The 23,871-nt window shown below is 52.2% G+C and overlaps 13 protein-coding genes across 13 annotated transcripts; 7 read left to right on the top strand and 6 right to left on the bottom strand.

The window, feature by feature from the left end:
• Window positions 1–19: 19 nt before the first annotated feature.
• Window positions 20–1,059, bottom strand: VTN49DRAFT_3817 (60S ribosomal eL36 domain-containing protein; the record flags this gene model as incomplete). The annotated part of the gene is made up of 5 exons (XM_069411694.1): window positions 20–165; window positions 210–273; window positions 329–511; window positions 881–1,000; window positions 1,057–1,059. The coding sequence occupies 5 exons, from the start codon at window positions 1,057–1,059 to the stop codon at window positions 20–22; spliced, it is 516 nt and encodes a 171-aa protein (XP_069268287.1).
• Window positions 1,060–2,280: 1,221 nt separating this feature from the next.
• VTN49DRAFT_3818 (uncharacterized protein) lies at window positions 2,281–3,734 on the top strand (the record flags this gene model as incomplete). The annotated part of the gene is made up of 8 exons (XM_069411695.1): window positions 2,281–2,358; window positions 2,415–2,446; window positions 2,513–2,598; window positions 2,661–2,822; window positions 2,962–2,999; window positions 3,055–3,185; window positions 3,246–3,495; window positions 3,564–3,734. 8 exons carry the CDS (start codon window positions 2,281–2,283, stop codon window positions 3,732–3,734), a joined length of 948 nt encoding a protein of 315 aa, XP_069268288.1.
• A 546-nt stretch (window positions 3,735–4,280) lies between these two features.
• On the bottom strand, window positions 4,281–7,446 carry VTN49DRAFT_3819 (uncharacterized protein; the record flags this gene model as incomplete). The annotated part of the gene is made up of 8 exons (XM_069411696.1): window positions 4,281–5,006; window positions 5,055–5,167; window positions 5,213–5,948; window positions 5,996–6,278; window positions 6,329–6,672; window positions 6,736–6,912; window positions 6,980–7,255; window positions 7,315–7,446. The coding sequence occupies 8 exons, from the start codon at window positions 7,444–7,446 to the stop codon at window positions 4,281–4,283; spliced, it is 2,787 nt and encodes a 928-aa protein (XP_069268289.1).
• Window positions 7,447–8,267: 821 nt separating this feature from the next.
• VTN49DRAFT_3820 (uncharacterized protein) lies at window positions 8,268–8,818 on the bottom strand (the record flags this gene model as incomplete). The annotated part of the gene is made up of 4 exons (XM_069411698.1): window positions 8,268–8,336; window positions 8,418–8,445; window positions 8,519–8,626; window positions 8,754–8,818. 4 exons carry the CDS (start codon window positions 8,816–8,818, stop codon window positions 8,268–8,270), a joined length of 270 nt encoding a protein of 89 aa, XP_069268290.1.
• A 1,229-nt stretch (window positions 8,819–10,047) lies between these two features.
• Window positions 10,048–10,515, bottom strand: VTN49DRAFT_3821 (uncharacterized protein; the record flags this gene model as incomplete). The annotated part of the gene is made up of 1 exon (XM_069411699.1): window positions 10,048–10,515. One exon carries the CDS (start codon window positions 10,513–10,515, stop codon window positions 10,048–10,050), a length of 468 nt encoding a protein of 155 aa, XP_069268291.1.
• A 197-nt stretch (window positions 10,516–10,712) lies between these two features.
• Window positions 10,713–11,973, top strand: VTN49DRAFT_3822 (uncharacterized protein; the record flags this gene model as incomplete). The annotated part of the gene is made up of 3 exons (XM_069411700.1): window positions 10,713–11,065; window positions 11,123–11,492; window positions 11,542–11,973. 3 exons carry the CDS (start codon window positions 10,713–10,715, stop codon window positions 11,971–11,973), a joined length of 1,155 nt encoding a protein of 384 aa, XP_069268292.1.
• A 24-nt stretch (window positions 11,974–11,997) lies between these two features.
• VTN49DRAFT_3823 (uncharacterized protein) lies at window positions 11,998–12,216 on the top strand (the record flags this gene model as incomplete). The annotated part of the gene is made up of 1 exon (XM_069411701.1): window positions 11,998–12,216. The coding sequence occupies one exon, from the start codon at window positions 11,998–12,000 to the stop codon at window positions 12,214–12,216; it is 219 nt and encodes a 72-aa protein (XP_069268293.1).
• A 259-nt stretch (window positions 12,217–12,475) lies between these two features.
• On the top strand, window positions 12,476–12,743 carry VTN49DRAFT_3824 (uncharacterized protein; the record flags this gene model as incomplete). The annotated part of the gene is made up of 2 exons (XM_069411702.1): window positions 12,476–12,584; window positions 12,634–12,743. The coding sequence occupies 2 exons, from the start codon at window positions 12,476–12,478 to the stop codon at window positions 12,741–12,743; spliced, it is 219 nt and encodes a 72-aa protein (XP_069268294.1).
• A 590-nt stretch (window positions 12,744–13,333) lies between these two features.
• Window positions 13,334–14,755, top strand: VTN49DRAFT_3825 (uncharacterized protein; the record flags this gene model as incomplete). The annotated part of the gene is made up of 4 exons (XM_069411703.1): window positions 13,334–13,351; window positions 13,410–13,529; window positions 13,584–13,679; window positions 13,733–14,755. The coding sequence occupies 4 exons, from the start codon at window positions 13,334–13,336 to the stop codon at window positions 14,753–14,755; spliced, it is 1,257 nt and encodes a 418-aa protein (XP_069268295.1).
• A 449-nt stretch (window positions 14,756–15,204) lies between these two features.
• Window positions 15,205–17,135, bottom strand: VTN49DRAFT_3826 (uncharacterized protein; the record flags this gene model as incomplete). The annotated part of the gene is made up of 2 exons (XM_069411704.1): window positions 15,205–16,698; window positions 16,761–17,135. The coding sequence occupies 2 exons, from the start codon at window positions 17,133–17,135 to the stop codon at window positions 15,205–15,207; spliced, it is 1,869 nt and encodes a 622-aa protein (XP_069268296.1).
• Window positions 17,136–17,344: 209 nt separating this feature from the next.
• On the top strand, window positions 17,345–18,324 carry VTN49DRAFT_3827 (uncharacterized protein; the record flags this gene model as incomplete). Its single annotated transcript, XM_069411705.1, has 5 exons — window positions 17,345–17,442; window positions 17,558–17,715; window positions 17,771–18,020; window positions 18,068–18,191; window positions 18,247–18,324. 5 exons carry the CDS (start codon window positions 17,345–17,347, stop codon window positions 18,322–18,324), a joined length of 708 nt encoding a protein of 235 aa, XP_069268297.1.
• Window positions 18,325–18,608: 284 nt separating this feature from the next.
• VTN49DRAFT_3828 (uncharacterized protein) lies at window positions 18,609–20,442 on the top strand (the record flags this gene model as incomplete). The annotated part of the gene is made up of 2 exons (XM_069411706.1): window positions 18,609–19,269; window positions 19,322–20,442. 2 exons carry the CDS (start codon window positions 18,609–18,611, stop codon window positions 20,440–20,442), a joined length of 1,782 nt encoding a protein of 593 aa, XP_069268298.1.
• A 169-nt stretch (window positions 20,443–20,611) lies between these two features.
• On the bottom strand, window positions 20,612–23,641 carry VTN49DRAFT_3829 (uncharacterized protein; the record flags this gene model as incomplete). The annotated part of the gene is made up of 3 exons (XM_069411707.1): window positions 20,612–23,334; window positions 23,387–23,414; window positions 23,468–23,641. 3 exons carry the CDS (start codon window positions 23,639–23,641, stop codon window positions 20,612–20,614), a joined length of 2,925 nt encoding a protein of 974 aa, XP_069268299.1.
• Window positions 23,642–23,871: the final 230 nt, after the last annotated feature.

Raw genomic sequence — 23,871 nt, forward strand, 5'->3', positions numbered from 1 at the left:
TGCCGTCCATTTCGAATCCTCATGCATTTGATTCGATTGGATTAGAACAAACGAGAAAAGTTCGGAGATATCGACACATCAACCAGGAGCCCGACCCGACGACCAGCCCATCATACGGGGTACAGTACCCGGCGTAAAAGTCATATCCTTTTCTATCCCCTGAAACTCCCCCAGACAACCACTCCTCATTTAATGCCCACCAGCACGACGAGACTCCGCAATGATCTTCTGCATCTCATCGACCTTGCGCTTCGCGCGACCAATGGTGCCGAGCTAGACATAACCATCAGCATATCATTTCCGCGAAGAAATCGGAGGAAGGAATTACCCTCTTCTTGGCAAGCTTCCGGGCACGCTTATCCTGCGAGTTGCGCAGAAGTTCGACCACGCGTCGCTCGTAGGGGGCAAGACCGGCAACCTCCTTCACGATATCCCGAACAAAGGCCGTGCGGCGGGAGAGGCGGCCCTTGGAGCGGCTGATGCGGGGACGCGGCTCAATGGGGGTGGTTTTCTAGGGAAAAGAAGTCAAGTTAGTAAGACAAAATTTTCCGACACTCGAAGGAAAGCCATGGTTTGCGGATGACTAAGACTGCGACGTTGCGCGGGAGAGAGGAAAGGAGGAGGCGCCAGGAAGAGACCGATTGCAGGTCGGTATTCCGTCGTGAATATCCGCACTGGAGACGATAACTTATGCTTCGGTATCGTTCTGCGCGTTGTACAACGTCGAGCCGAATCGAGTAGATTCAATCGAAGAAACGCGTTTTATTTGTCTCTCTCGTTCATCTCTTTCCTCCCCTTCCTCATCTCCCAACGCAATCGACCGATTCTCCTCATCCGCAGACCCATCTAGCCCAGCAATTTGACCATGATAACCACTTACATGGCCGCGGTTCAACCCCCGAATGATCCCGGAACGCTCTTTCGCCATTTCGATCGACGGGTTCTCGTTCAACCTCGTGAAATGAAAAGGATTGCTGGAGGGTGTCGGCGATATGGGGGTCTTCAGAGCGAGAACAGAGCGGAAAGAAAGTTGAGAATTCGAGAAAAGTGGGTAACCATTTTGGGTTTAGCGCTGGGCAGGTCTTTAGTGCTGTGTAGCCGAGACTTGGTGCGGCAAGAGATTAGGGTTTAGGGCTGTATCGAAAGGGCTGTAGTGGCACGTGAACATCAGGGACCCTGCTCTGTCTCAGCCGAGAAACGCGCACGGCGTTTTTGAGATACACATACTAGCAGTTCTTCTAGATCTGAGGATTCTTCTTGAGATAACTGGAAGTAGCTAACATACGAGTATGGTAGTAGCATTGTTCAGAAATCGCGAAATGTAAATCGCAGCGATATCAGAAAATAAAGTAACGTCCCGATGCACCTTGATAATAGGGTACTACGGCCAGGACAACTGAATACATGGGTTAAGAGCGCGGAGCTGGTATCAATTGTTGTAGAACCTTTTGATTCTCCAACAATGGGATGCGCTTAGGCTTTTCGGATTATTTGATCGTGGGCATCTGGACATTCGCCGTCGGTTTTCTTGACATGCGCAAAACTCGCTATCGACGTTATCCAAAGAATCCCTGACAGATTTTCCATCATGTGCACAATGAACTAACGTTTATAGGTAACCTGAGCCTACGCGAGCTTCTTGACCGGAGTCGTGTGTATTAGGACATTCCACATGGCGTTGGAAGAATACATCCGTAAAGTCGACAAAACCCCTGGTCGACACTGCGACATTTACCCTTCAGAGTCTCGGGATCCGTTCTCTTGTCTTTTCAGGGCATAACCTAATAAATATATCAGGCCCTAGGCCAAACCGCCGGGGAAACAGGGGAAGGTCGGCCCGGCAGCAATGATTGGCAAATGGAGTGACCTGCAAACCAGGGTGCATATATCCTGGCGAGCCAGTGCATTTCTGAGCCGTGACACTCTCGAGCAACTGTACTCGTATGGGTTCTCAATTTCGGAAAAGAACATCCATGCCACTATGTCCCTCCGATCGCCCCTGTTAGAGCTTACCGCTTTGACCGAGGTGCAGCAACGCCGTCGGAAATCAAGGCCCTGATGATTGCTCACTTGCGCATATAAATACTGAGCTGGGCTACGGAGCGCTGGCTGCAGGGGAATAGGTTACAGAGATCTTGTTGTTTGTTGATCAGCTCTTGCGTACTGTTCGAACTGTCTTGCATACAAGGCACGACCTCTATGTACTTTAAGGTTTACGAAACGAACGTGTGGTCAGTCAATCGTCAACCTTGTTAGAGTTCAACGGAGATTTGTTTCATTATGACGGAAACGTCTGCACAGGAACAGAGCACCATCGCCACCAACAATGCACCGGTCAACGTTGAAGTGGACACCTCCGTATGATATCCATCCATTGCGGCACATCAGAGCACGTTGCTTATTGACGCTCACAGTACGAGAATGACTCGTCATATGGAGATGAACTGTACGTGATAGGGCGCAATGGTGCCGACTCCCAGAAACATGCTCACTCGTGTTCTTAAACGTATAGATCATCGTACAGCGCATCGCTGACCTCGTCGGTACTTAACTATCGATATGAGAACGGCCGTCGTTACCATAAATACCGCGATGGTTGTAAGAGCTGACTTTTCCGGCCTGGCATCCCAGGATCTGTTAAACTGATCCTTATTTTCTAGCGTATCTGCTCCCCAACGACAAGTCGGAAAGCGACCGTCTAGATATGTTGCATGAACTTTGTCTCCAACTGTTGCACAGAAAACTGTACTTGGCCCCGATTAAGAATTCGCAGCGGGTCATTAACCTGGGGACTGGTACCGGTATCTGGCCCGTTGATTTTGGTATCTTTTCTGGACTTCGCGGACGCAGGATACGGATGCTGACCCATTGTAGCCGATCAACACCCTCAGGCCGATGTAAAAATTCTATAGGAAGGAATCCTAGATGGCAGAATGTTGAAATCAGACCTGTTTGTTTCAGGTGATCGGTTGCGACTTGAGCCCGATCCAGCCGACTCTGTCAGTCTGGCCTAAGCATCGCAGGGGAAGTCGTTTGACTAACTGGCTTTGGCAGAGTTTCTCCGAACGTCAAGTTTCTGGTGGACGACATAGAGTCGGAATGAACAACCAATTTGACTTTATTCACGCACGGTTCCTGGCCGTCTCGATCAGAGATTTTGGAAGGCTGATCAAACAATGCTATCGGTACACGATCGGAACTTTGCCTTGTTCTCTTTCCTAACTCTCTACTCTAACGGAGAACAGATCAGTCAAACCCGGCGGGTGGGTTGAGTTCCAGGATTACGACGGCTACCCGTACTCCGAAGACGGAAGTTTGAACGACACCCAGCTCCAAAAGTACTACGACGAAATCTACGGTGCATTCGAGACGGCCGGTTACGAGACCCGTCCCGGACCCAAGCTGGAGAACTGGTTCAAGGACGCCGGCTTCGTGAACGTCCGCACGGAGAAGTTTATGATTCCTTACGGCGTCTGGCCAAAGGATCACCATCTGGTTAGTTTTCCCTCCTTTGACCCAAAACAAAAATCAAATATCGTCCAGTACTGATCTCTTCCTATTAGAAAAAGATTGGCACCTGGGCCCAGGCCGGGGCCGAAGCTGGTTTCGAAAGCGTCGCCCTGGCCGCTCTGACACGGTACAAGAACTGGACGAAGGAGGAGGTGATCCGTCTTGCCAGCGAGGCCCGCGCCGACGGTCGGAAGTGTGATCTCCACGTGTTGTTCAACTTGTGAGTATCCCGTAGTTTTCGAGCAACCCCAACGCTCTCTAAGAATACGAAGAACTATCTAGGAACTAACCACAAATGGGTCCGCAGTTATGTCGTATATGGCCAGCGTCCCGAGAGCTAATCAAGGTGAAATCGGGGATAGACTGTCGAATATTGATGAATCACATACCCTTGATTGGTATATTCTTTCAATGCCGCTGCGTCTGTACAGAATCTGTACATAACAACTAGCTGGCCGTCCGATATCCCTGCGAGTGCTATCAATAACTGAAAGCATACTGACCGCTCGTCACCTCCCAACATTTCCAGAGTGACTACCAGAGCCTTGCGGCCGGGGAAACTGCAAATAGGATGTCTAATTTTTGCGTCATGCAGCGCTTTCGCAACCTTTCAGAGGATCGGTCTACCGGCAGGAAATCATGCGACAGTATATTTTTGCCCTGCTGCATTTCGGTCCTTCCGGCAGCCTTTGGGCCATTTCCACTTTGGTTGTTGTAGGGCATCAAGCCTTCATTCTGTCCTCTATCGTAGGAGCCTACATACGTGCTACCTATGTACTTTGGAATATTCCTCCCAGGCCCTCTTCCCAACTCTCCCTCAAATCACCGCACAATACTTCCACGGCCCCCTCGTCCAGGGTCTTTTCCAGTTCCGATGTCAGTCCAGATCCAGCCTCTCCTCGGTCGTAGATGACGTCCATCAGCGCACCGAGCAGTCCGGAGCCGATAACATTGTCCCTGAGCTTCTTTGTTTGCGACTTTATGGTCTCGTCAACTTCCCGTGAGAGCTTCTCCACCCGCTGCGCAGTCTCTTTGGACACTTTGGCACCCGTCTTGGGCGTCTTCTTTGACGATGAGGCTTGTAGCGCCAGTAAGATGCTTTTTAGCGACTCCAGAACGCTGAAGCTTGTGTGGAGATAGGTCCAAGAAGGAATTGCTGGCTTATCGGGAAGAAGGGAGATAAGGATGTCGTCTGGCTGAGAAAGCGACTGCAAAGTCTTGGTAAGATGTTCCTCGACTTCGCTAAACAGCGTTTCAATGTCTTCTCCTGGGAGCGCCTGTGAGTCGCGCAACAGGAAAGCAATCTTCAGCAGTGTACGATGGACCTGGACGTTTTGCTTTTCCGCTGGCGTTAAATCGTCCGACTTGTCGTCAGACAAAGTAAGCTCATCGAGCATCGACACGTTGATATCCTCCTTTGCTGGCTTCTGTGCCAGGACTGAATGCAAAACGACAAATGTTCGATCGATCAGAGTATTCGACTTCGCCCATCCATCCTACGCACATCAGTACGCACTTCCCACCCGCAATGCAGTTATCCTTACCCTTGGAATAGGCCCTGGCCGCACTAACTCCTCCAGCGTCGGATCATCTGGAGCTTCACAGTTCATAAATGCATCGTATGTCCGCTGATCGTGTGTAGCCGACGCATCCGACGCTACTTCCCTTAGTCATATCCTCTCCACCAGAATTCTTTACGTACCTGTCTCAGCGTAGGCATCGATAACACCTCGTCCTACCAGCCTATCGATCCGTCGAATCTCCAGAGCCCACAGCCGTCTGCAGATACTCTGACAGAGGGCTTTGTGCAGACCGATACTTGCCTGGACATTGACGTAGCTGCCCATGTTCAAACCGACCGAACGCTGCCGCACCATGGCTCGATCTGCGTTCCGGTAAAAGTCCAGTGCCTGGGCCAGGGCCGCATGCGGCATAAAGTCCTTGAAGTCGCCATCTGTCGGAGGCGCACTGTGGGGGTGGATGGTCGCAAGACGCGTGAAGAGGTTGTGGCCCACGGTCTCGTTCTGAATGTTCTTCGTTGATAGTTTCGCAAATGTCTTGAGCGCAAGGGACCCGGCTCCTAGAAGCAGGTACAATCGAACAAGAAGAAGGAGAGCCTGATAGTTGTGCGGCGAATCTTGGAGTAGTCGGTTCAGTATGGCTGTCGCGCGGATCAGGGCAGCACTAGGTGATTTGAATTCTTGTGTCCGCTTCCCATGATCGCTACTGCGGATTATGCTCGCCACTGCAAGTAAGCAGAAGTCATCTCGAGGTTGGCTCTCCATGGTAAATTCCTCGGCTTTCCGTGTCGCAGTGTCGCGGTATGCTTTCAAGCAACGCGTTACAAAATCATCAATGTTTTCCCTTGTCCAATTCTTCGAGAAAAGTTTCAAGCAGTATTCCAACTTCAAGGCGTTGATCAGGGGAATTTGCGAGGTCTTCATCGTTCAGCTCAAAGCCACTTTCCGTAAATGGGAACACTTACATCCTTGGGCACTTCATCTGCTTTTCGGAGAGCATAGTCGACCAGTGCAATAGTATCGGCTTTTTCGAGCCGCGTGACATATCGTCGCAAGTCCCCAAAGCAGTACAGCTTATTGTTGGTGCGATCAAAGTACGTTTTGCAAGCGGCGAGTATATCAGACGGAGAGATCGCGCCTGTTTCTAGCTTCCACGCGGCCAGATCGAGTAAGGCTAGCTGCGCGTTTCGCGACGCGGGGAAGCGCTGAGCAAATGCCTCCAGGAACGCTTGCGTTTCCTCCGTGGTGCTGTTGCCAGTCAGCAGACATGTGGGAAGGCAATGGAGCACCCGACATACCTCTGCTCGTTGATGTTTCTCGTCGCAGAAAGCAGCGACTCCCACACTTGCCAGTCATCTCGCTCCTTTAGCAACTTCTGCGCTTCGGCGTCGTCCTCTGGCATTGTAAGCAACTCCCGTGCATACGCCAAAGAGTCAGCCCACTTCTCCGTCTTTCGCAAGTTATTTAGTTTTGCTGCAACAAAAGACCATTCATTCTGGACGATGCGTGACGACAGGCCGAGGTTCGGGCTATCCAGGATCTTGACCACCTCGTCAAATTTGCCTTGCGACTCGTAGATCTGAATCAATAGATGCAATTCTTCGGAGGTTTGAATGGCGCGAGGAGGACTGAGCAGCTCATTCTACTCCATGTCAACACCAGTCGCCAACATTGGACCAGTTTTGGGATCGAATCGAAAACATACAGGATCCGCCGGCACGCTCTCGGCAGCCTTGGAGATCATCCGATATGCCAGAGTTCCAAAAAGTTTGCGTTCCGCGTCCGACGTGGAGGGCTCGCTGCTCATTATATGGCAGAGTAAGATTGCCCAGAAGTAGTACTTGCGGTTCTTTGGGAAGTTAACTTGAAGACTCATCGCGGCCTGGCCGAACTGTCAGCTCTTTCCTCCTCTTGCAGTTCCAAACTGTTCGGGTGTACGAGGTGCGCACCTTTTGCGCCGCTTTCCAATCTCCCGCGTCAAATGCGCGGCTGAACCACGCAGACTGAATTTCGACATCATGCGGTTTTGCTTTAGCCGCCTTCTCCCACAACGTGCGAACGGTATCTTCAAAACCGGGAATCTCTCTCAGTGATGAATGGAGCAATTCGAGCGTATCGAGATCTGTGATCGGCGGATCAAGCTTGGCTATCTCGGCAATATCGGAGCGTCCTTGTTCACGGTGCGCGTCATCGGGGTAATTAAGCAGGATTACTGCCCGCCATGCCTGTTTATCCAAACATGAGCACAACAGAAAAAGTATAGGGAAATAAGCTTGTTACGGACCCTCAGAAACCGACTGTCCTCGCCCTTCTTGAGCCGCTTATCGACCAATTGCAGCGCTTGCTTGTAGTTTCGCGAGTCAATGGCATCCTGGATTTGTTTGTTGCGGCGCTGGAGCACCGAGTCGGAGGACATGGTTTCTTCCCCTCTTCCCCGCGCGGGCAGGTTGAACCCTCGCTACGGTGAAGAATTTGGTGGCTTAGAATCGGATGAGGTTCGACGTTTGGTTGGTCGCGTGGAACTCCTGCCGGAGATTTGTTGGACTTTTGCTACTGTGTCTGGGAAATGGAGTTTCGTTTGGTGGTCCAGTTCAGCGTCAATACTGTGTGGGATGATTCATTTTCTCTCCACTGCGGAGTTGTGTCCTTCACCGTACTAGGTTGTTCCTACAGTCTTTTCGCTCTCATCTTCGATTGTGAATTCCAGCAATGGTAGAATTAGGTAGAAACTGAAATTTTAAAGCCTTCGTATCTTCCATTTGGTCAGTCTTTGGGAATCGATTTATTGCGCAAAATCACTGCAAGCATTGAACTCATGCGAGTAAACAATCCTTGCATTGTCTACACTTTCCAGACAAGAGATGTAGTTACAAAATTAGAGATACAACACGCTGGAGCGGAGATGAAAAGCAATCGAGTCCGTGCGATCTGACATAGAGGTCAGAATCTCGATCCAGCAACTAGTATAACTATCACGGAAAATGTGATAGCAACGCATTGCTCAAATGGGTATCAAATTCCCTGACCCGTCCCCAGCGAGCGGCATCTCGTGGCTTTATCGAACCAACAGGATTCTTTGCCGACGTGACGTACTTGGTGAGCTGCGTTGGTTTATGTAGTACAGGATCATGACAATAAAACCTGCCCGCTCGACAGGCTGCATAAAACGCGTTTCCTTTGAATTATCGCGTCGCGAACCTCGATGTCACATTAAGGTGATAAATGGGCAACCGGCTGTCATGATGATGATGATGAAGATGATTGGGCTGATCTGGCCGCCTGCCGGGCAAGCTTTCTCTGCGCCATCTGGGGATCGTCAGCAGGTTGCCTTACGACGGAAGAGTTTCGAAAAATCAAGATTTGTAGGGCCCAAGGGGTTTCACTCACCCACTCCTTCTTACAATCGCGATAAGCCCTGGCAATTCCTCATCAGTATGAAAAGGCGTCCCGAGGCTATACAACTCGGTAGAAGGGAATAGGGAGCGCACTGGAAGTAGTCCATGCACATGTCACGATCGCCCGCGTTTCGGCGCATGCATTTGATACTGCGATCAGCAAAGTCTTGACATGGGTCATAGTACTCGCTCGCGCTTTTACTATACACGCAATGGCATCAGCACGGCCCTTGTTTTCATTCGGCATGGTTCCTGAGAAGTGGATCTGGCATTGGCCTGGCGACTGCGACTGAAAAATGACTCGGGGCAAAGGAACAAGGGTCCTCACTGTTCAAATTTTTTCTCGGCCTTGCTCCAAGTTGACTGCCCGGCTTCGGCAGCTGTGGATGACATGGTGACGACCTGTTGAATGCTTCCTGAATTTGGAGAACCAAGACTTTAACCTTCTGCAGCCGTCTGGCCTTAACATCTGGGGTTTCCTGGAGAGAGGCACACCGCCTTCTGTATTTGGGTGCTAAATGATCACGTGATGATAAGGACGCGGTAACTTGCTTCCCACTCTGGGGCGCCGACAAATGACAATCAAACGATGCATCAGCCAATTGACCTTTGCAGCTACGGCTGTAGTCCTCGTTACTGTAGGCAATCATATTGTCAATGAATATGCAGAACGACATATACATTTCTGCTGTCAATTGAGCCGTAGAACACGTAATACTATCACTGCGATGCGACGATCTGTTCCCGACCGCTACTTTGAGAGTTCTAGTATACATTCTCGGCCTGAAAGGCTGAAGCTCCTGGACTTCATGCATGAAAAAAAAGTGACCGATCGTCTCGCAAGAAAATCGGCCCACAGCTGTCTGCTGCTGGGTTAGCATGAACGCGGATGGCGGAAGGTCTAAATTAGTTGCGTTTCCAATGTTCTCCAAAGGAGCCCGACTATCGAATTTTTGAACCTTGTCTTGTCCATGTGACTACCAAGCGGGGTTTGGTCCGAGTGTTAAGACACGATCACAAATGGCTCAACCCCATCGAACCACCAGCAAGGAACACGACGCATTGCTGCGTTGGCTGGCCGGACCGAGCGATGAGACATATGGGAAGTTTCCCAACTGAGTCATAAGCTAGAGGTCCAGAACTTACTAGAATCCATCCCGCGTAGAGCCTGTGTAAGCTGAAGTCTGGACCGCCCATCAAGGAACAGGATTCGTTGTAGACAAAGAACAACCACCTTAATATTCTCCGTAGGCTGGGCAGATCCACGCTCGGCAAAGGTTCGGAATCTCTTTGTGTAGATAGCGGTGTGTTTCGATCGGCAGCCCATGGAAGCTTGGCTTTGTGCTTTGAGCCCCGAGCAAGGGACACAGAAGTGGGAGCTTTGCAAGGTATTCGGTCGAGAGTATAACATGGTAGCTCAAACAAATCAGCCGATAATAAAAGGGGATCCAACCCAAAACAAGTCAAAAGATCCATCGTCACTAGTGCGAATCTTTTCAAGCTCTCGTTGCCGATGCTGAATCAACGCGTCGGCGTATGATTGCATGATTGGCTCAGTGTGACGGAGCCGTAGGCGTATCTTCCGCTATCGAATTATCATCGCTGTTGTCATATCGTGCCGATCACAACCCACTGCACTCGGTATCAATTGCAATAACAAGGCATTGCATGTCGGCTGCCCAGCTCCAGGACAGATGGGTATTGTCGACTTTAGGCGACTGGCCGAGGGCCCGCCAGAGCATCCGTGCATGTGGAGCAAGTTTTGTTCCCATGCCAGCCCAAACATAGAAAACAGTTTCCACCGAGTGCAACGGGCGCATCACGGGATGTTTCACGGACGAGTCCCGACCGTCCACATCCTGCAAGGTGGACGTCGAAAGCAATGGAAAGATAAGCCATGACCACGAGTCCCGGACGCCACCAAGGTCAGTTTGGAGCATGTGGGAACCGAGCGCCGCATCGCGGGGGGTGAACGTGGGTAAATCGAAAGGACGGGTGATGGAAATCAGAGAAACATCGATGCCCGAATCGCACGGGGATCTCTTGTGATGGACCTCCGTTCGTAGGTATAAATTCGAGCTTTCCTCCATCCGTAGCGTAGTCAAGTCGTCCTTCATCAATACATCAACTGTGTGTCATTTGATCCCGCCACTTAGTCCAGGTAGACGCAAACGGATCCCTCAGGTAGGTGTTTGCCTTCCCTTCGTTTGGATAGATTCCATCTTCGATGGTCATCAAAGACAAAAGGCATTGCTGGACCGAACTGTTGACCTCAAACAGTATCATCATGGCTGCCGTAGAGACGATGACCGTCACATCCCCCCCGATGGGGCCTGTTGCTGGTCAGGATGCCCTTCAGGAGACCCCTGCCCAAGCCCCCGACGCAGCGCCGGAGCGAGTGACGTTTGATCCCTCCAAGCATCTGGTCTACACACCTCCCCAGAAGGTGTGGACCATGAAGGAACTCGGGTTCGATGAGAATCGGGGCATCTCGCCCGTCGGAGTCTCGGAGCCGTTCCCGTTGTTCAGCGAGGAAGCTGTGAAACAGATGCGGGAGGAAGTGCTCAGCGAGAATGTATGGAAACATTACCGATACTCGAGCAACCTATCGCCATGCCAGCTTCGCGGCTATGCCGCAGAGTAAGTACCTTGTACGCCCCTAACATACCCCCGCGTCCGTTAACAGGACCTCACCAGGTATGCGCCATTTGTTTATGACGCTTGGAAGAGTCCAGAGGTCCTGGCGATCGTATCCAAGATTGCCGGTGTGGACCTGGTGCCTGCCATGGACTGGGAGATCGGCCACGTCAACATCTCCATGTACACTGAAGAGGAAAAGCGCAAGGCTAGAGAGGCTATCGCCGAGAAGAAGAATCGGGAAGCCGACGAAGGGGTGTCTGGTTGCCCTTGGGAGGAGCCCGATCTCGGCCCAATTGTTGACTGGCATACGGACAGCTATCCTTTTGTCTGCGTGACAATGCTGTCGGATTGCCGGGAGATGATTGGTGGAGAGACAGCAATTCGCAAGGGCAATGGAGAGGTCATGAAGGTGCGAGGGCCACAAATGGTGAGTACGCTCCCGGTGATGCTTTCGACAGGGTACTGATGATTGGTAGGGGTCGGCTGTCATCCTTCAGGGTCGCTACATCGAGCACCAGGCTCTTCGTGCCCTGGGCACCACGGAGCGGATCTCCATGGTGACCTCGTTCCGGCCACGCTCATCGGCTCTCCGAGACGACACCGTCCTTCGCACCGTCCGGCCGATCTCTGATCTCTCCGAGCTGTACCTTCAGTACTCGGAGTATCGTCTAGAGATCCTGCAGGACCGGCTGCAAGCGATGGCTCGAGCGATGAGGGACCGGAAGCGGGCACGACGCCCGTTCGATACAAAGCGCATGAAGGCATTCATCCGGGAGCAGATCGAGTTCCTGGAACAAATGGATCGGGAAATTGTCAACGATGAGGAGGTGCAGAAGGGCTTCATTGACGATGGGCACTTGTTCTCCGAAGAGCTCAAACAGCGGTCAAAGAAGGCCATTGCTGCGTAGGGGCGCATGGGACTGTTGATGATCATGACTGACGACTCTTTTCTTCTTCGATATGGCCTTCTTATCGTTCTTCTTTCCGATGGACTCATTAGACATTTGGTCATTTTTGGATCCTGTTATTCCCGTCAAACTTGGCTGTCGCGTTGGGGTACCTGGGTCTTGAAAAATGGGCTCCGGGTTTGCTGCGTTAGGTTTTCACACATAGCAATAATAATAGTGTCGAATGGCAGAGGACGCTTCTAATAAATGTTGCCGTGTACGGTGCTGGGACCAATAGATGCCGCATGGGAATCTGTACTCGAGTGTTGACACCAGGCTTGCACTGGGCAGTCGACATATGCATTGACCATGGAGTAGACAGCGTCGATAATATTATTCCAAGCTATGACCTTCATATTATTGCCTTCTGAAGCTTTAAGAGCCAGAGCCAGAGACGAGCACTATCCCGGAGCTCGAGGCCACCGAGGTCAGACATTGGGAATACCTGAACCATTGTCAGTCGATGCATAAAAGAGAGGCCCAACTGCCCAGACATGCTGGCACCCTGAAACTGGACATCCAAGGCACCAAAATGACAGACTGTGAGGTGAAGGGGAGAAAACATTTACAGAGTGAGGGTAAGGGCACTAACGGGAACTGGGGGGATGGCCATTACTTAAGGCTGCGCGGATGACAGTCCCACCGCGGTTAGCGAGGCAGCCTTGGGCCAGTTGGCCTTGGCCAGCGTGGGACCGTGCGTCATTGAGCAGATGATCGTCTTGGATGCCTGATTGCCTGACGCCGATTCTGTTTCCCACCGTTGACGGGGTCGCACAGATCTCCTCTCAGTGATTCCCATCCGGGCTGAAAACCAAAATAAATCAGATAACTGTCTCCCTAAATGTACGAGTAAAGATTCCAGGAATACCATTGCGCTCTCTTCCGGCCCTGTGGGTCGAAACACAACTTCATAAATCACGTGACAATACGAATGAATTTCCACGTGACACTTCTGCCTGAGGCAGAACACTGTGCTAATCCAATCGCGTGACTCGCGTCAAGCCTTCGCGTAACGAGTAAGTGAAGCTCGGCGGATTTGGCTGTACCTCACGGCTCTCAAGAATTTCCTCTAATAAACAATTGCTTTGCCTGTGGATTTCCAAAGTGTCTTTTCTGCCTTTCTTGACTTGCGAGCTTCGAAGTCGTTTCGCCTGGCGCCCTGATTGATCAACGCGGTCAACTGGCGATCACAAACGCCGCCGCCAACGCATCTGCCCCGTGCATGGCTGTCTAAACTCGATAGTTACTGTCCATTTTTAACGGTTGAATCACTTGGCCCAGCACAAACATAGAACGCGACTTGGACGAAAGAGGCTCTGTCATGGAGGATCCGTCGGGGGTAAGTCGATAATATTTTCAGTTAGGCCAACAGCAATGGTAACCAAAAATGTCTGCAGCTCTGCGAGACACTGCAGAGCCATATAGATGACCTTCGCAATCTGATACAATGCGGCATCTGCGTCCGTCCCCTTTACGAGCCATACACGCTGGCGTGTGGCCACACCTTTTGCTACGGAGTAAGCGGCCCTCAGGTGATTTTGCATAATCACCTATTATACTGACTGGTCCAGTGCCTGACGGCTTGGTTCACGTCGGCGCGAAATAGCAAAAAGACATGTCCTGATTGCCGAGCGCAAGTGAAAGCGCAACCGGCGCCTTCCTATCTGGTTCGTCCGTTGTCTGAGCCGTGTGATATGGAGAATGCTGACGCGAATGTCAGATTCGGAGTATCGTCAATTTGTTCACCAATAGAGCCGAACTTCTCGATAAAGGAGAGACGACAGACGAGCACAATCAGCGTAGACAAGAAGAGGCCAAGAAGATAGAGGAAGACAAGAACAATACTGATCCGCGAACCGGCGGGCTGTTCAAAGGATGCTTCAAGGAGAAGCGCGGGCCAGAGGGTCCAATCATCGACGTGGAGGACGGGGTGGAACGATGTCCGAACTGCGCATGGGAACTGGTCGAAGACGAATGCGTCAACTGCGGCTACTACGCACACGACGACCCCGACTTCACCGACTACACTGATTACGACGACCATTCGGAATTTATGACCGATGCAGACGACATGGAGGCGGAAGCTTTCGCCGAGGCGCTTGAGATGGATGGCTACCATGATGAGCTTCTGCCGTTCGGCTTCCGGTTACATGATGCGATGCACCGAACGTACGGCCGTGACCGACAAGGAGATGATAATCCGGGTCCAGGGCGAGGGAGGAGAGCCCGACGGACGATTTACATTACCGATGAAGATGATTCCGACGATGACGATGAGGATTCCGAGGACGAGGACATGGACTCTTTTATCGTCGACGACGACGACGACGAGGACGACGATGATGATTCAAGCGATCATTCGACTGTAATTGGGGATCGACGTCGCCTGTCTTCCGTGTCCTCGTCAGAAGATGAAAGTGAATCCTCTTCGTCAGAGGATGGAAGTGAAGATAGTGACGATGATGACGACGATTCTGACGTTAGCATGGAGGAAACCAATGATGATGATGATGACTCGGAGGAAGACGAGGTGAACGAGGAAGATGATGACTCCCAATCGTATCAGACGGCGCAAGGCCAATTTCCTCGATCGCCAACCCCTCCGACATGGGTGACAGGAGTACCGCGAGGCGCACCGGTGATCAACCTCGCTACCTCTAGTGAACCAGAGGATGAGGACGACGACGATGATGATGATGTACCGGTTCCTCCAGCGCGCCGACGGCGGAGGGTGCGTTCATAGTAACATCCATTTACCTACATGCGTGCATGGCCTAGCTCACAGGTCGGCGGCATCATTGCCTTAAGACACAATCAAAGTTCTGACTTGGCCACAGATTCCTCATATCCCGCCCGAGGTTCAAATCCTGTTAACTCTCATTCAACTTTCGGGGCGCCGATAGCATACATCACATGTCGGATGTTTTGCTGTCTCTTTACTTTAGCCTTGCAGGACCAAGAATAACTTAAATAGCATAAATATCGGACTCGGCGAATGACCATCATGTATTTAGATCATCCTGCAGATGACATGATAGATATCCATCATATCATAATACAGTATATGCCATTGCGAAACCCACTTTTAGAGACCATGTCTAGTCTATATACAGTATTCGAACGGCGTCCATATCCATTCATGCCAACCTGCTAACTACCGCACGCACCGATCAACTTCCCCGGGCGAGTTAATTATTCGCGAAAATCAACCTCAAAAACCACCGCCCCGTTTCGGCCCTGACTCGACGGACCACGGTACTGGCTCTTCGCGAAACAATTCCAGCGTCCAAAGCGATGCTCTTTACCCAGAGCCGCAACGATGCACAGTCCCTTCTTCTCTCGGGCATTCGGAGGAAGTTTCTTTCCGGTCGATGATGATGAAGAGGCTGATTTGGAGGGGAAGTCGGGTCGGCGCTCGAAGACGGCGATGTCGTTGACGACGCCTTTAAGGAGGGGCTCTGGTTCTGATTCTGTGGTTGATGTGGCTGTTGCCACGGGGGCAGGGTGGGAGTCGTTTGGTTGGGTATGTCCGTTAATGGTGGAGTTGAGGGATTGACTAAGTTGATGGGAGGGTGTCGGCGGCGAGGACTTGTTCCCCACGCCTACGGGTCCTAGAGGATAGAGCATCTTTTTGTCCTCCGAGACGCGCCACGCGCGGATGAAGCCGTCCCAGCTTCCGCTGAGAACGATATCCGTGCCCGGGACGGTTGCCAGCGCGGTGATCCAGCGCGGGGTGGGTCGCAGGAAGCGTGCGTTGTGCGTCGCCGTCTCGCGGTCAGTTTCCGGTGAAAGCTCCTCCGGCGGCGGGACCGGGTCCAGGCCGTGCGCCAGAGGGATGGTGTAGAGCGGTTTCTTCTTGTGGATCGACCACAGCGACAGGGACCCTGCGTCGGAGCCCGTCACAAAGTGTTGTGGTGGAATAACCGCCACGCAGTCGATGCTGTTGTTTTGGTACTCGTCCTTCTTGGACGATTCCCCGCGGAAGACAAGCTGTGTCTCATCGACGACTTTCCAGAGTCGTGCGCTGCGATCCCGTGCGCCAACACTGACGCATTGGTCCGTCATCATAGAGGCAACGGCCGAGACGTTGTCTTGGTGGCCAAAGAGTGTCTCGACGTAGGCGTGCCCGCCGGCGCTGAGGGACCATGTCTTGATGGTGCGGTCAAACGACCCCGAGAACAGCTGCTCTCCCGACGTGTTGGACGAGATGTGCCGTGTGAACGACAGTCCGCTGACAGCATCTCGGTGTTGTGTAAATGACTTCATGGGTGTGAGGGTTTCCGCATCCCAAATGATCAATTTCTTGTCCTCCCCACCCGTAGCAACGTATTTCCCCGACGGAGAGACCGCAACGGCGAGGATGCGGCCAGTGTGCCCCTGTCGCTCCTTACTCCCCGGCACTTTTTGTAGGCCCTTGACATACTTTAGGTTCTTTGGTTTCTTTCGGTGTATTCGTGGCGACTCCGTGGAGCCGTTGATGCCATTAGCCTTTGAGTTGTCATATTCGAGTGGTGTCACGAGTTCCCATTTGATCAAAACTCGGTCTTTGGAAACCGTATAAACATAGGGCGGATGCACGGCAACTGATGTCGTCGAGAGGGTATCAGCGCGGAAAAACGTATGCGTGGCACCAGCAAAATCCAATTGCGACGCGATCTGCCGGAATACTCGACCCTTGGCTTCATCCTGTGGCAGTTGTAAGCGGCCTAGCCATAATATCGAGATCTTAGCAAATGTGGCCTACATACCACATCCTCCTTCAATCGTTCGGCGATGAGGTCGCGGTCGAGATCTGCCGCATCGAAGCCAGCCTCATCGACCTGTTCTTTGAGATTTTCAAGGTATCGCTCTGCGAGCTTCAATCTCCGCTCAGCGGCCGTTTCGCCTTCATCGGACTCAGAACTCTCGTCGCCAGAGACCTCCGATTCCGAAATATCTTCCTCCACATCTTCAGAGTCGCTTCCAGATATCGATTCATCGTCTTTCTGCGATTTCCGACGTGACGATTCCTCGTCCGACCCTCTATTCGCAGCAACGCTTCTTTTCTTCGATCCTGGCGCGGCCACGCGGTCTTCTCTCTTCCGCTTGCGCTGGGAGGCCGGGAGTGTGAAAAATGATGACATTGTCGGAGGGACTCGAATTCCTCGAGCCGAACTCCCTATTTACAGCGGCTCAAAAACCAAAGAAAATTCAACCTTAGAAAAAAGGCTGCTTGTCTGCAACTGCAACTTCTATCAAATCTAAACTTTTTTTCTTCTTTCTTATCCTGATTGGTCCGTGCAGCGTAATCTTGGCACTGGAGTTCGGAGATCGGAGAAACTGAAACGCCTAAATGAAGGTGCTATGTTTGTCTTGTTTGCATCAAAGCTCCAGGCGTCAAGCTCACGCGTGGCACCCGCTGGAGCTCAATGACAGTCGTCTGCTTCAGCTGTCCGCCCAGCTTGTCTTCATATCTTCCCCAATTTTCAGAATCTGAGCTTGCGGATTAAACATGTGAGTATTTACAACAATGATAGACCATTGCGGTCACTGACATTTGTCCTAGGGAGGTTCTGTTGGGCATCACCGGAAAGGACTTCGTCATCATTGCGGCCTCGAAAGCTGCGACTCGTGGGCCGACTATTCTCAAAGCCACAGATGACAAGACACGAAAATTGAACGAACATACCTTGCTGGCATTTTCGGGAGAACCGGGCGATGGAGGTATTCTTTACGATCGCTGGCTGACTTGTCCCGACGGCTGATCACCGGCTTCTAGTGCAATTCGCCGAGTTCATCCAGGCGAATGTCCAACTATATACCATGCGCAATGGCACGGAACTTAGTCCGGCCGCTGTGTCGAGTTTTGTTCGCGGAGAGCTAGCATACAGTTTACGGTCCCGGGAACCGTATCTGGTTAACCTTCTTCTCGGAGGCGTCGATCCTATCACGCATAAGCCCAGCTTGTACTGGATCGATTACCTGGCTTCACTGGCGCCTGTGCCTTATGCTGCTCATGGATATGCTCAGTATGTGGTTCGTTAACCGCAGGATGACTTCGTACTGACCGTTTTAGGTATTACTGCTTGTCGATACTGGACAAGCACCACCATCCAGATATCACTCTGGAGCAAGGTCTCAAGATTCTAGGAATGTGCACTGACGAACTCAAGCGACGACTACCGATTGACTTCAAGGGGGTAAGATTGAGTCCCGCACATGGTGCCGGAATATCCTGCTGAGAAAACGTGTTAGGTCTTCGTCAAGGTGGTTACCAAGGATGGCATTCGAGACGTTGATTTCGACAACAGCAGAGACGTTCCAATTCCGTAATGATATTTGGCATGATGGTGTATCATACAGTTACGGATATGCTAGACGACAATTGACTAGTTGGTAATCATGCCGGTATTCATTTCAATTTTATATTAGATTATTCGTATAGATAGTGGTGCTTCACGGCAGCACTGAGGCTAGTCGTATCACTATTCACAGCGTTGTCGGATAGGATGATGTTTGACATGTTTGCATCATAGGAGATCTTGGCGGCAAGCTTGATCAACTGCAGTAGCTCAGGTCTGCGATATCAACATCTGCTGAATATGTCCGAGCGAACCATGTCTAAACGCCAAGCAGACTCCGATATTGAAGGGGAAATCAACACCGGCACTCCAGTCCCCAAAAAACTCCGCTTCGCGGAAGATGGCGACCAGAATGGTGACGTCGGATCGCGTCTCGACGGCCGAGAATACGAGCGCGACGAAGCCCAGGGCAAGAACATCCTAGCCGCGGCCGATCGCGAAGCTGAAGAGCTACAAGAAGCCGAACAGGAACGGGAGGAAGACTCCGCAAGCGACGAGGACGAGGACGAGGCGCGACTTGCAGCTCCAAAGCGACAGACACAGCCCGAAGAAGGCTACAGCGACCTCTACCTCGACACGATCAATCGCGCCGTGCTCGATTTCGACTTTGAGAAGCTGTGCTCCGTGTCTCTTTCGAATATTAACGTGTATGCGTGTCTGGTGTGCGGCAAGTATTATCAGGGACGAGGTCCAAAGTCGCATGCCTATGAGCACGCGCTTGAGGTCGGACACCATGTTTTTGTCAATATGGAGACGAGAAAAATCTACGTGCTACCAGAGGGATACGAAGTTAAGAGCAAGGCATTGGATGATATCAAATACGTAGTCAATCCGACGTACACAAAGGAGGAGGTGTCAAAGTTGGACAAAGAGGTTCGCGATGCTTTTGACCTCCAGGGCAAGCGGTACCGACCAGGTGTGTTAACAATAGCCGTTGGACTTTCCAGAGGATGAGCTGACCTGTGCAGGTTACGTCGGGATGAACAATATCAAGGCCAACGACTATTTGAACGTGGTTGTCCAGGCTTTGGCTCATGTCACTCCCATCAGGAACTTCTTCCTGCTGCACGATTTTCCCGTCCCGGGGTCACCCCAGCTTACGCTGCGATTCAGTACGTTGGTTCGCAAGCTGTGGAATCCGAGAGCATTCAAGTCTCATGTGTCGCCGCATGAGCTGCTCCAGGAGATTGCGCTTCGATCGTCGAAGCGGTTCACGTTAACACAACAATCGGATCCCGTGGAGTTCCTGTCGTGGTTCCTTAACAACCTCCATCTAAGTCTAGGAGGTTCGAAAAAGCCGTCGAAGACGCCCACTAGCGTCATCCAACAGGCTTTCCAGGGCCATCTGCGGATCGAGAGTCAAGAAATCACCGCGCAAGCCGATACTACGAATTCGCGACTCGTTTTTACCGAGTCATCGCAGACTCACACGCAAATCACGCCGTTCCTCATTTTGACGCTGGACCTTCCGCCGACGCCACTCTTCCAGTCGGCTAATCGCGAGTCGATCATTCCGCAGGTGCCACTCACAACCCTGCTTAACAAATACAACGGGATCACGGCGTCTGAGAAGATGTCGCATCGTGTCCGACATCGTCTGCTTCACCCGCTACCACCCTATCTCCTCTTCCACATTAAGCGTTTCAGCAAGAACAAATTCGTCTCGGAGCGTAACCCGACCATCGTGACATTCCCCTCGCCGCGATCACTCGATATGTCGCCGTATGTGGAGCCCAACCCATCCATCCACCCGCCAGGCGAGCCCATCATCTACGACCTCGTCGCCAACATCATCCTCGACACTGCGGCCCCGTCCTCCGGCGCCGGCGCTGGAGACAACTCCACTGACAGAACAACAACGGCCACCGGCGCAAGCGCCGAGAACGTGTCCTGGTTGATCCAGCTGCACGATAAGGCCATGGCTGCGGAGAACGCCAGGCGGCAGAAGGAACATCAGCAGCAACGGGGTCCAGAGTGGTTGCAGATCCAAGATCTGTATGTGGATAAGACGGAAAGTGAGACACTGTTCACGAGGGAATCATACTTGATGGTTTGGGAGAGGAGAAAAGTGGGAAAGAGGAAGACTTGATCAGAATTTTCGTACTGTATAGTAGATGAAGTTAGAATAATGTCGACATGTATACACTGTGTTGCGATATTTTACACATTGACACATGGTCTATCTACCTAAGGTACCTAGGTATGTCCGAAGTAACGCCCATTTTTAAAAAACGCCCAGGAGGAGAAGAAAAGCCAACTCAAGCCTCAAGCATAATAACATCCTTCTCATGATCCAACATTCCATCCTCGGTATGGTCTGCAGTACCATCAGCAGCAACTAAACCCATCCCATCATCCATTTCCGAAAGAATCCACTCCACAAGATAACTCTCATCCATTAGCTCCTCTATCCGACGATAATGCCGATCCGTGTACGCCCTCAGCGCCGTCAGAATATCCTTCATGCTCAGTGGCGCACCTTTCCTGGCTGCGCCAGCGATGGCGGGTGGCCGCTTCTGTGCCAGCGAAATGAATTTCGACGCTGGGTAGGAGCGGACGAGCGTGTAGAGGATGCGCTGGGCAACCTTGGCGGTGCGTGCGTTGGTGTTCCAGTCGCGCAGGCGGAGGAGGAGGAGGTAGAGGTTTTCGTCGGAGAGGGACTGCAGGACGGTGTCGACGGAGGGGTTGCCTGTGAGCCGGGGTCCTTGATCGGTGGAGCTTTCTGGGGATTCTGCGTCGGCTTCCTCGATTGCGGAGGTAAAGAGTGAGAGGAGCCGGCCGGGATGGTTGAGTTGCAGGGCAAGGGTGATGGCTTCGCGGTAGGCGCCCGCGCGGATATAGTTTTGCAGCTGTTGGTCCTGCTCGATGCGGGCGGCGTTGGCGGAAACAGCGGCGTTGAGCGTGGCGGAGGTGGTGTCCGTCCAAAAGGTCACGGTGGAATCCGCGGCGCCGGAAACCAGCGAGTAGGGAGATGTGGAAGGGTTGCTGGGGTTGAGGACGTCGGCGCGAGATCCCGAGGGTGTTGGGCTGGCGAGCGCCCAGACGCGGTCCGTGTGGTTGTCGAGCGTTGTCTCCAGCTCACCAGTGTATGGTGACCAGATCTTCACCAGGCCGTCTGCGGCTGCGGACGCGATTACCGGGCGTGTCGTGGCGGCGCTACCTCGCGCAATAGCGGACGCCTCGTCATCCTCGTCGTTGTCATTGTTCTTGAATTGGCTCGGAGGAAGCCAGAGGACCTTGAGCACGCTGTTGCTGTGGCCCTCAAACGTGAGAAGACAACTGTAGTCTGACAGGCTCCAGACTTTGACCGTCTTGTCACCCGATCCCGTCACGACGACGCCGCGGCTGGTGCTCGAGCCAGCATTGGTATTGATAATTGGCGTGTCCTTTGGTGCGAATCGGACGGACCACACGCCACGCTTGTGTCCGCGAAGAACGCCTGCGACAGAACCATCCTCGAGTGACCAGATCTTCACAGTGCGGTCCTGCGACGCAGACGCGAAGAGGACACCCGTATGGTTGACATCGAGCGCGTTGATGTCTTTTTCATGTGCTTTTCGGGTGTACACTGCCTTTGGAGACGCAGTTTGATGTGGCTTGACCTTTCCTAAGTCCCATCTCTTCACCGTTCGGTCTTGCGAGCCGGTGAGCAGGAATGCTGGAGGATGGTTCAATGGATCCTTATAGGCCACAGACCCCGCGGGCGGTGGAGTTCGCGGCAGTGCGATTGCTCCCAGCGACTCGGCATGTCCGGTGAAAACCGCCGCACAGGTGTAAGACGAATTCTCCGGATCCAAACGCCACAGACGTGCTGTGTTGTCCTTTGCACCGGTTGCCAACCAGTAGCCAGACCAATCCACGTCGAGGCAGATGATGATGTCCTCATGTCCCTCGAGGAACGTAACATCTGCTCCAAAGTATTCGTCGTCTTTGCTCCCATCCTGCTGAGTAGCCGCAGATGGACCGATAGAGACGATACGGATGTTCTCCGTGTTCGTTGCCATGGCCAGTAGCGAGCGGTCAGGGCCGACGTAAGCCAGGTCAATGACCTCGTCGTCATTACCTGATATCCGACGGATCACTGGCAAAGGAAGTATCGTAGATCCAGGGGAGTAACCGGCCAGCGGCGCGAGCGAGTGTAATCGGAAAGTTTGATCGGCATGCACAGTCATCACAAATGACATTCCCGGTGTGTACTCGGTGGAGATGATGGTATCGAGCTCCCCACCGGATTCCTGCTCCTCCGTTACCTCGCTCCCTCGGTTAACGTCCCAGACCCGCAACACTCCCTTCTCACCGCCGACGAAGCAAAGACCAGTGTCGGCGATGAAGCCTGCCGCTTCCGCACTCTCCAGGACGGGGATGATACGGCGTGTTTTCCATGTTCGGGCATCCCATACGATAACGGTCTTGTCACGCGAAGCCGATAGAAGGGCATTCTCTGTCGTCGAAAAGGACAGACTTCGGACCACAGACACGTGCGATTCCAATGCCACGATTGACTTCCTCTTGTGCAGATCCCATATCCGAACTTTTCCCTCCTCGTCGCCAGATGCAAGACGGAATCCGACAGTGGACCTTGCTCCGTCCACATCTTCCATCTCCAGGTCTTCATTGTTTTCTTGAGACTTCTTTTTCTTCTTCTTGTTCTTCTTTTTATCTGCGGATTCATCGACTTCATGTGGAACAGATACTTCGAAAAAACACAACGCGGAGATCACACCTCCGTGGCCATGGAACGTATGCGTCGTGTACCCTCCTCGAATGTCCCATACCTTGACGGACCCGTCGGCAGCACCCGTCGCTAGCAACGTGCCCGTCTCGTCCGTCGCCGTCGTGACGACAGGTGAAGTGTGAGGCTTCAGACTTCTGACAAGGGTTGCTTGTATCGATTTTGTCGTTTCATCGTACGGTGTTAGCGAATATATGCGCATTGACATGGATCGCGAGCAGACGATAACGTGCGAGGCGGACCGAGTGACTAAAAACGCTGTTAGATAGACAGTATCATAGCCAGGATGTGTCGTGCTTACTGGCTAAGCTGGTCACCACTTCTCCATCCTGCAAACAGTGATTAGCGTCAAAGATTCTTCGTCGCATAACAGCTCACTTACTCCCTCTAATCTGGCCAGTTGGTCGCCGGTAACCAAATCTACAACGAGTGCATCTTCTCCCACAGAGCTCGCCAGAATCCGGCCACTTGCATCGAGAGAAGTGCTACCTCCAGTGTAGATTGGGTGAAGCGTTCGCGACGCTTCAAAGGTCGTCTTGACCTGAATTTTCGACATATTCGCGGCCAATGTCCCAAGGAGTATTTACCGCGTCATATCCAGGGATCCTGATTGCTGACTTGTCGACCAAAATCAGAATCAGTAGGAGAAAACACAAAGAATTCGACTTTGGTCCTGCTTGACTTTGATTTCTCCGTGCCGACAATAATTTTTTAGAATGTTTGAAATGTTTGAAGCGTTTGCTCTGTTTGTGTTGTGGGGCGCAATTAAGGTGTGGCCCGTGCACT

This window comes from Thermomyces lanuginosus, assembly GCF_041956635.1.
Source record: "Thermomyces lanuginosus strain ATCC 200065 unplaced genomic scaffold VTN49scaffold_29, whole genome shotgun sequence".
In the NCBI taxonomy this organism is placed as follows: Eukaryota; Fungi; Ascomycota; class Eurotiomycetes; order Eurotiales; family Trichocomaceae; genus Thermomyces; species Thermomyces lanuginosus.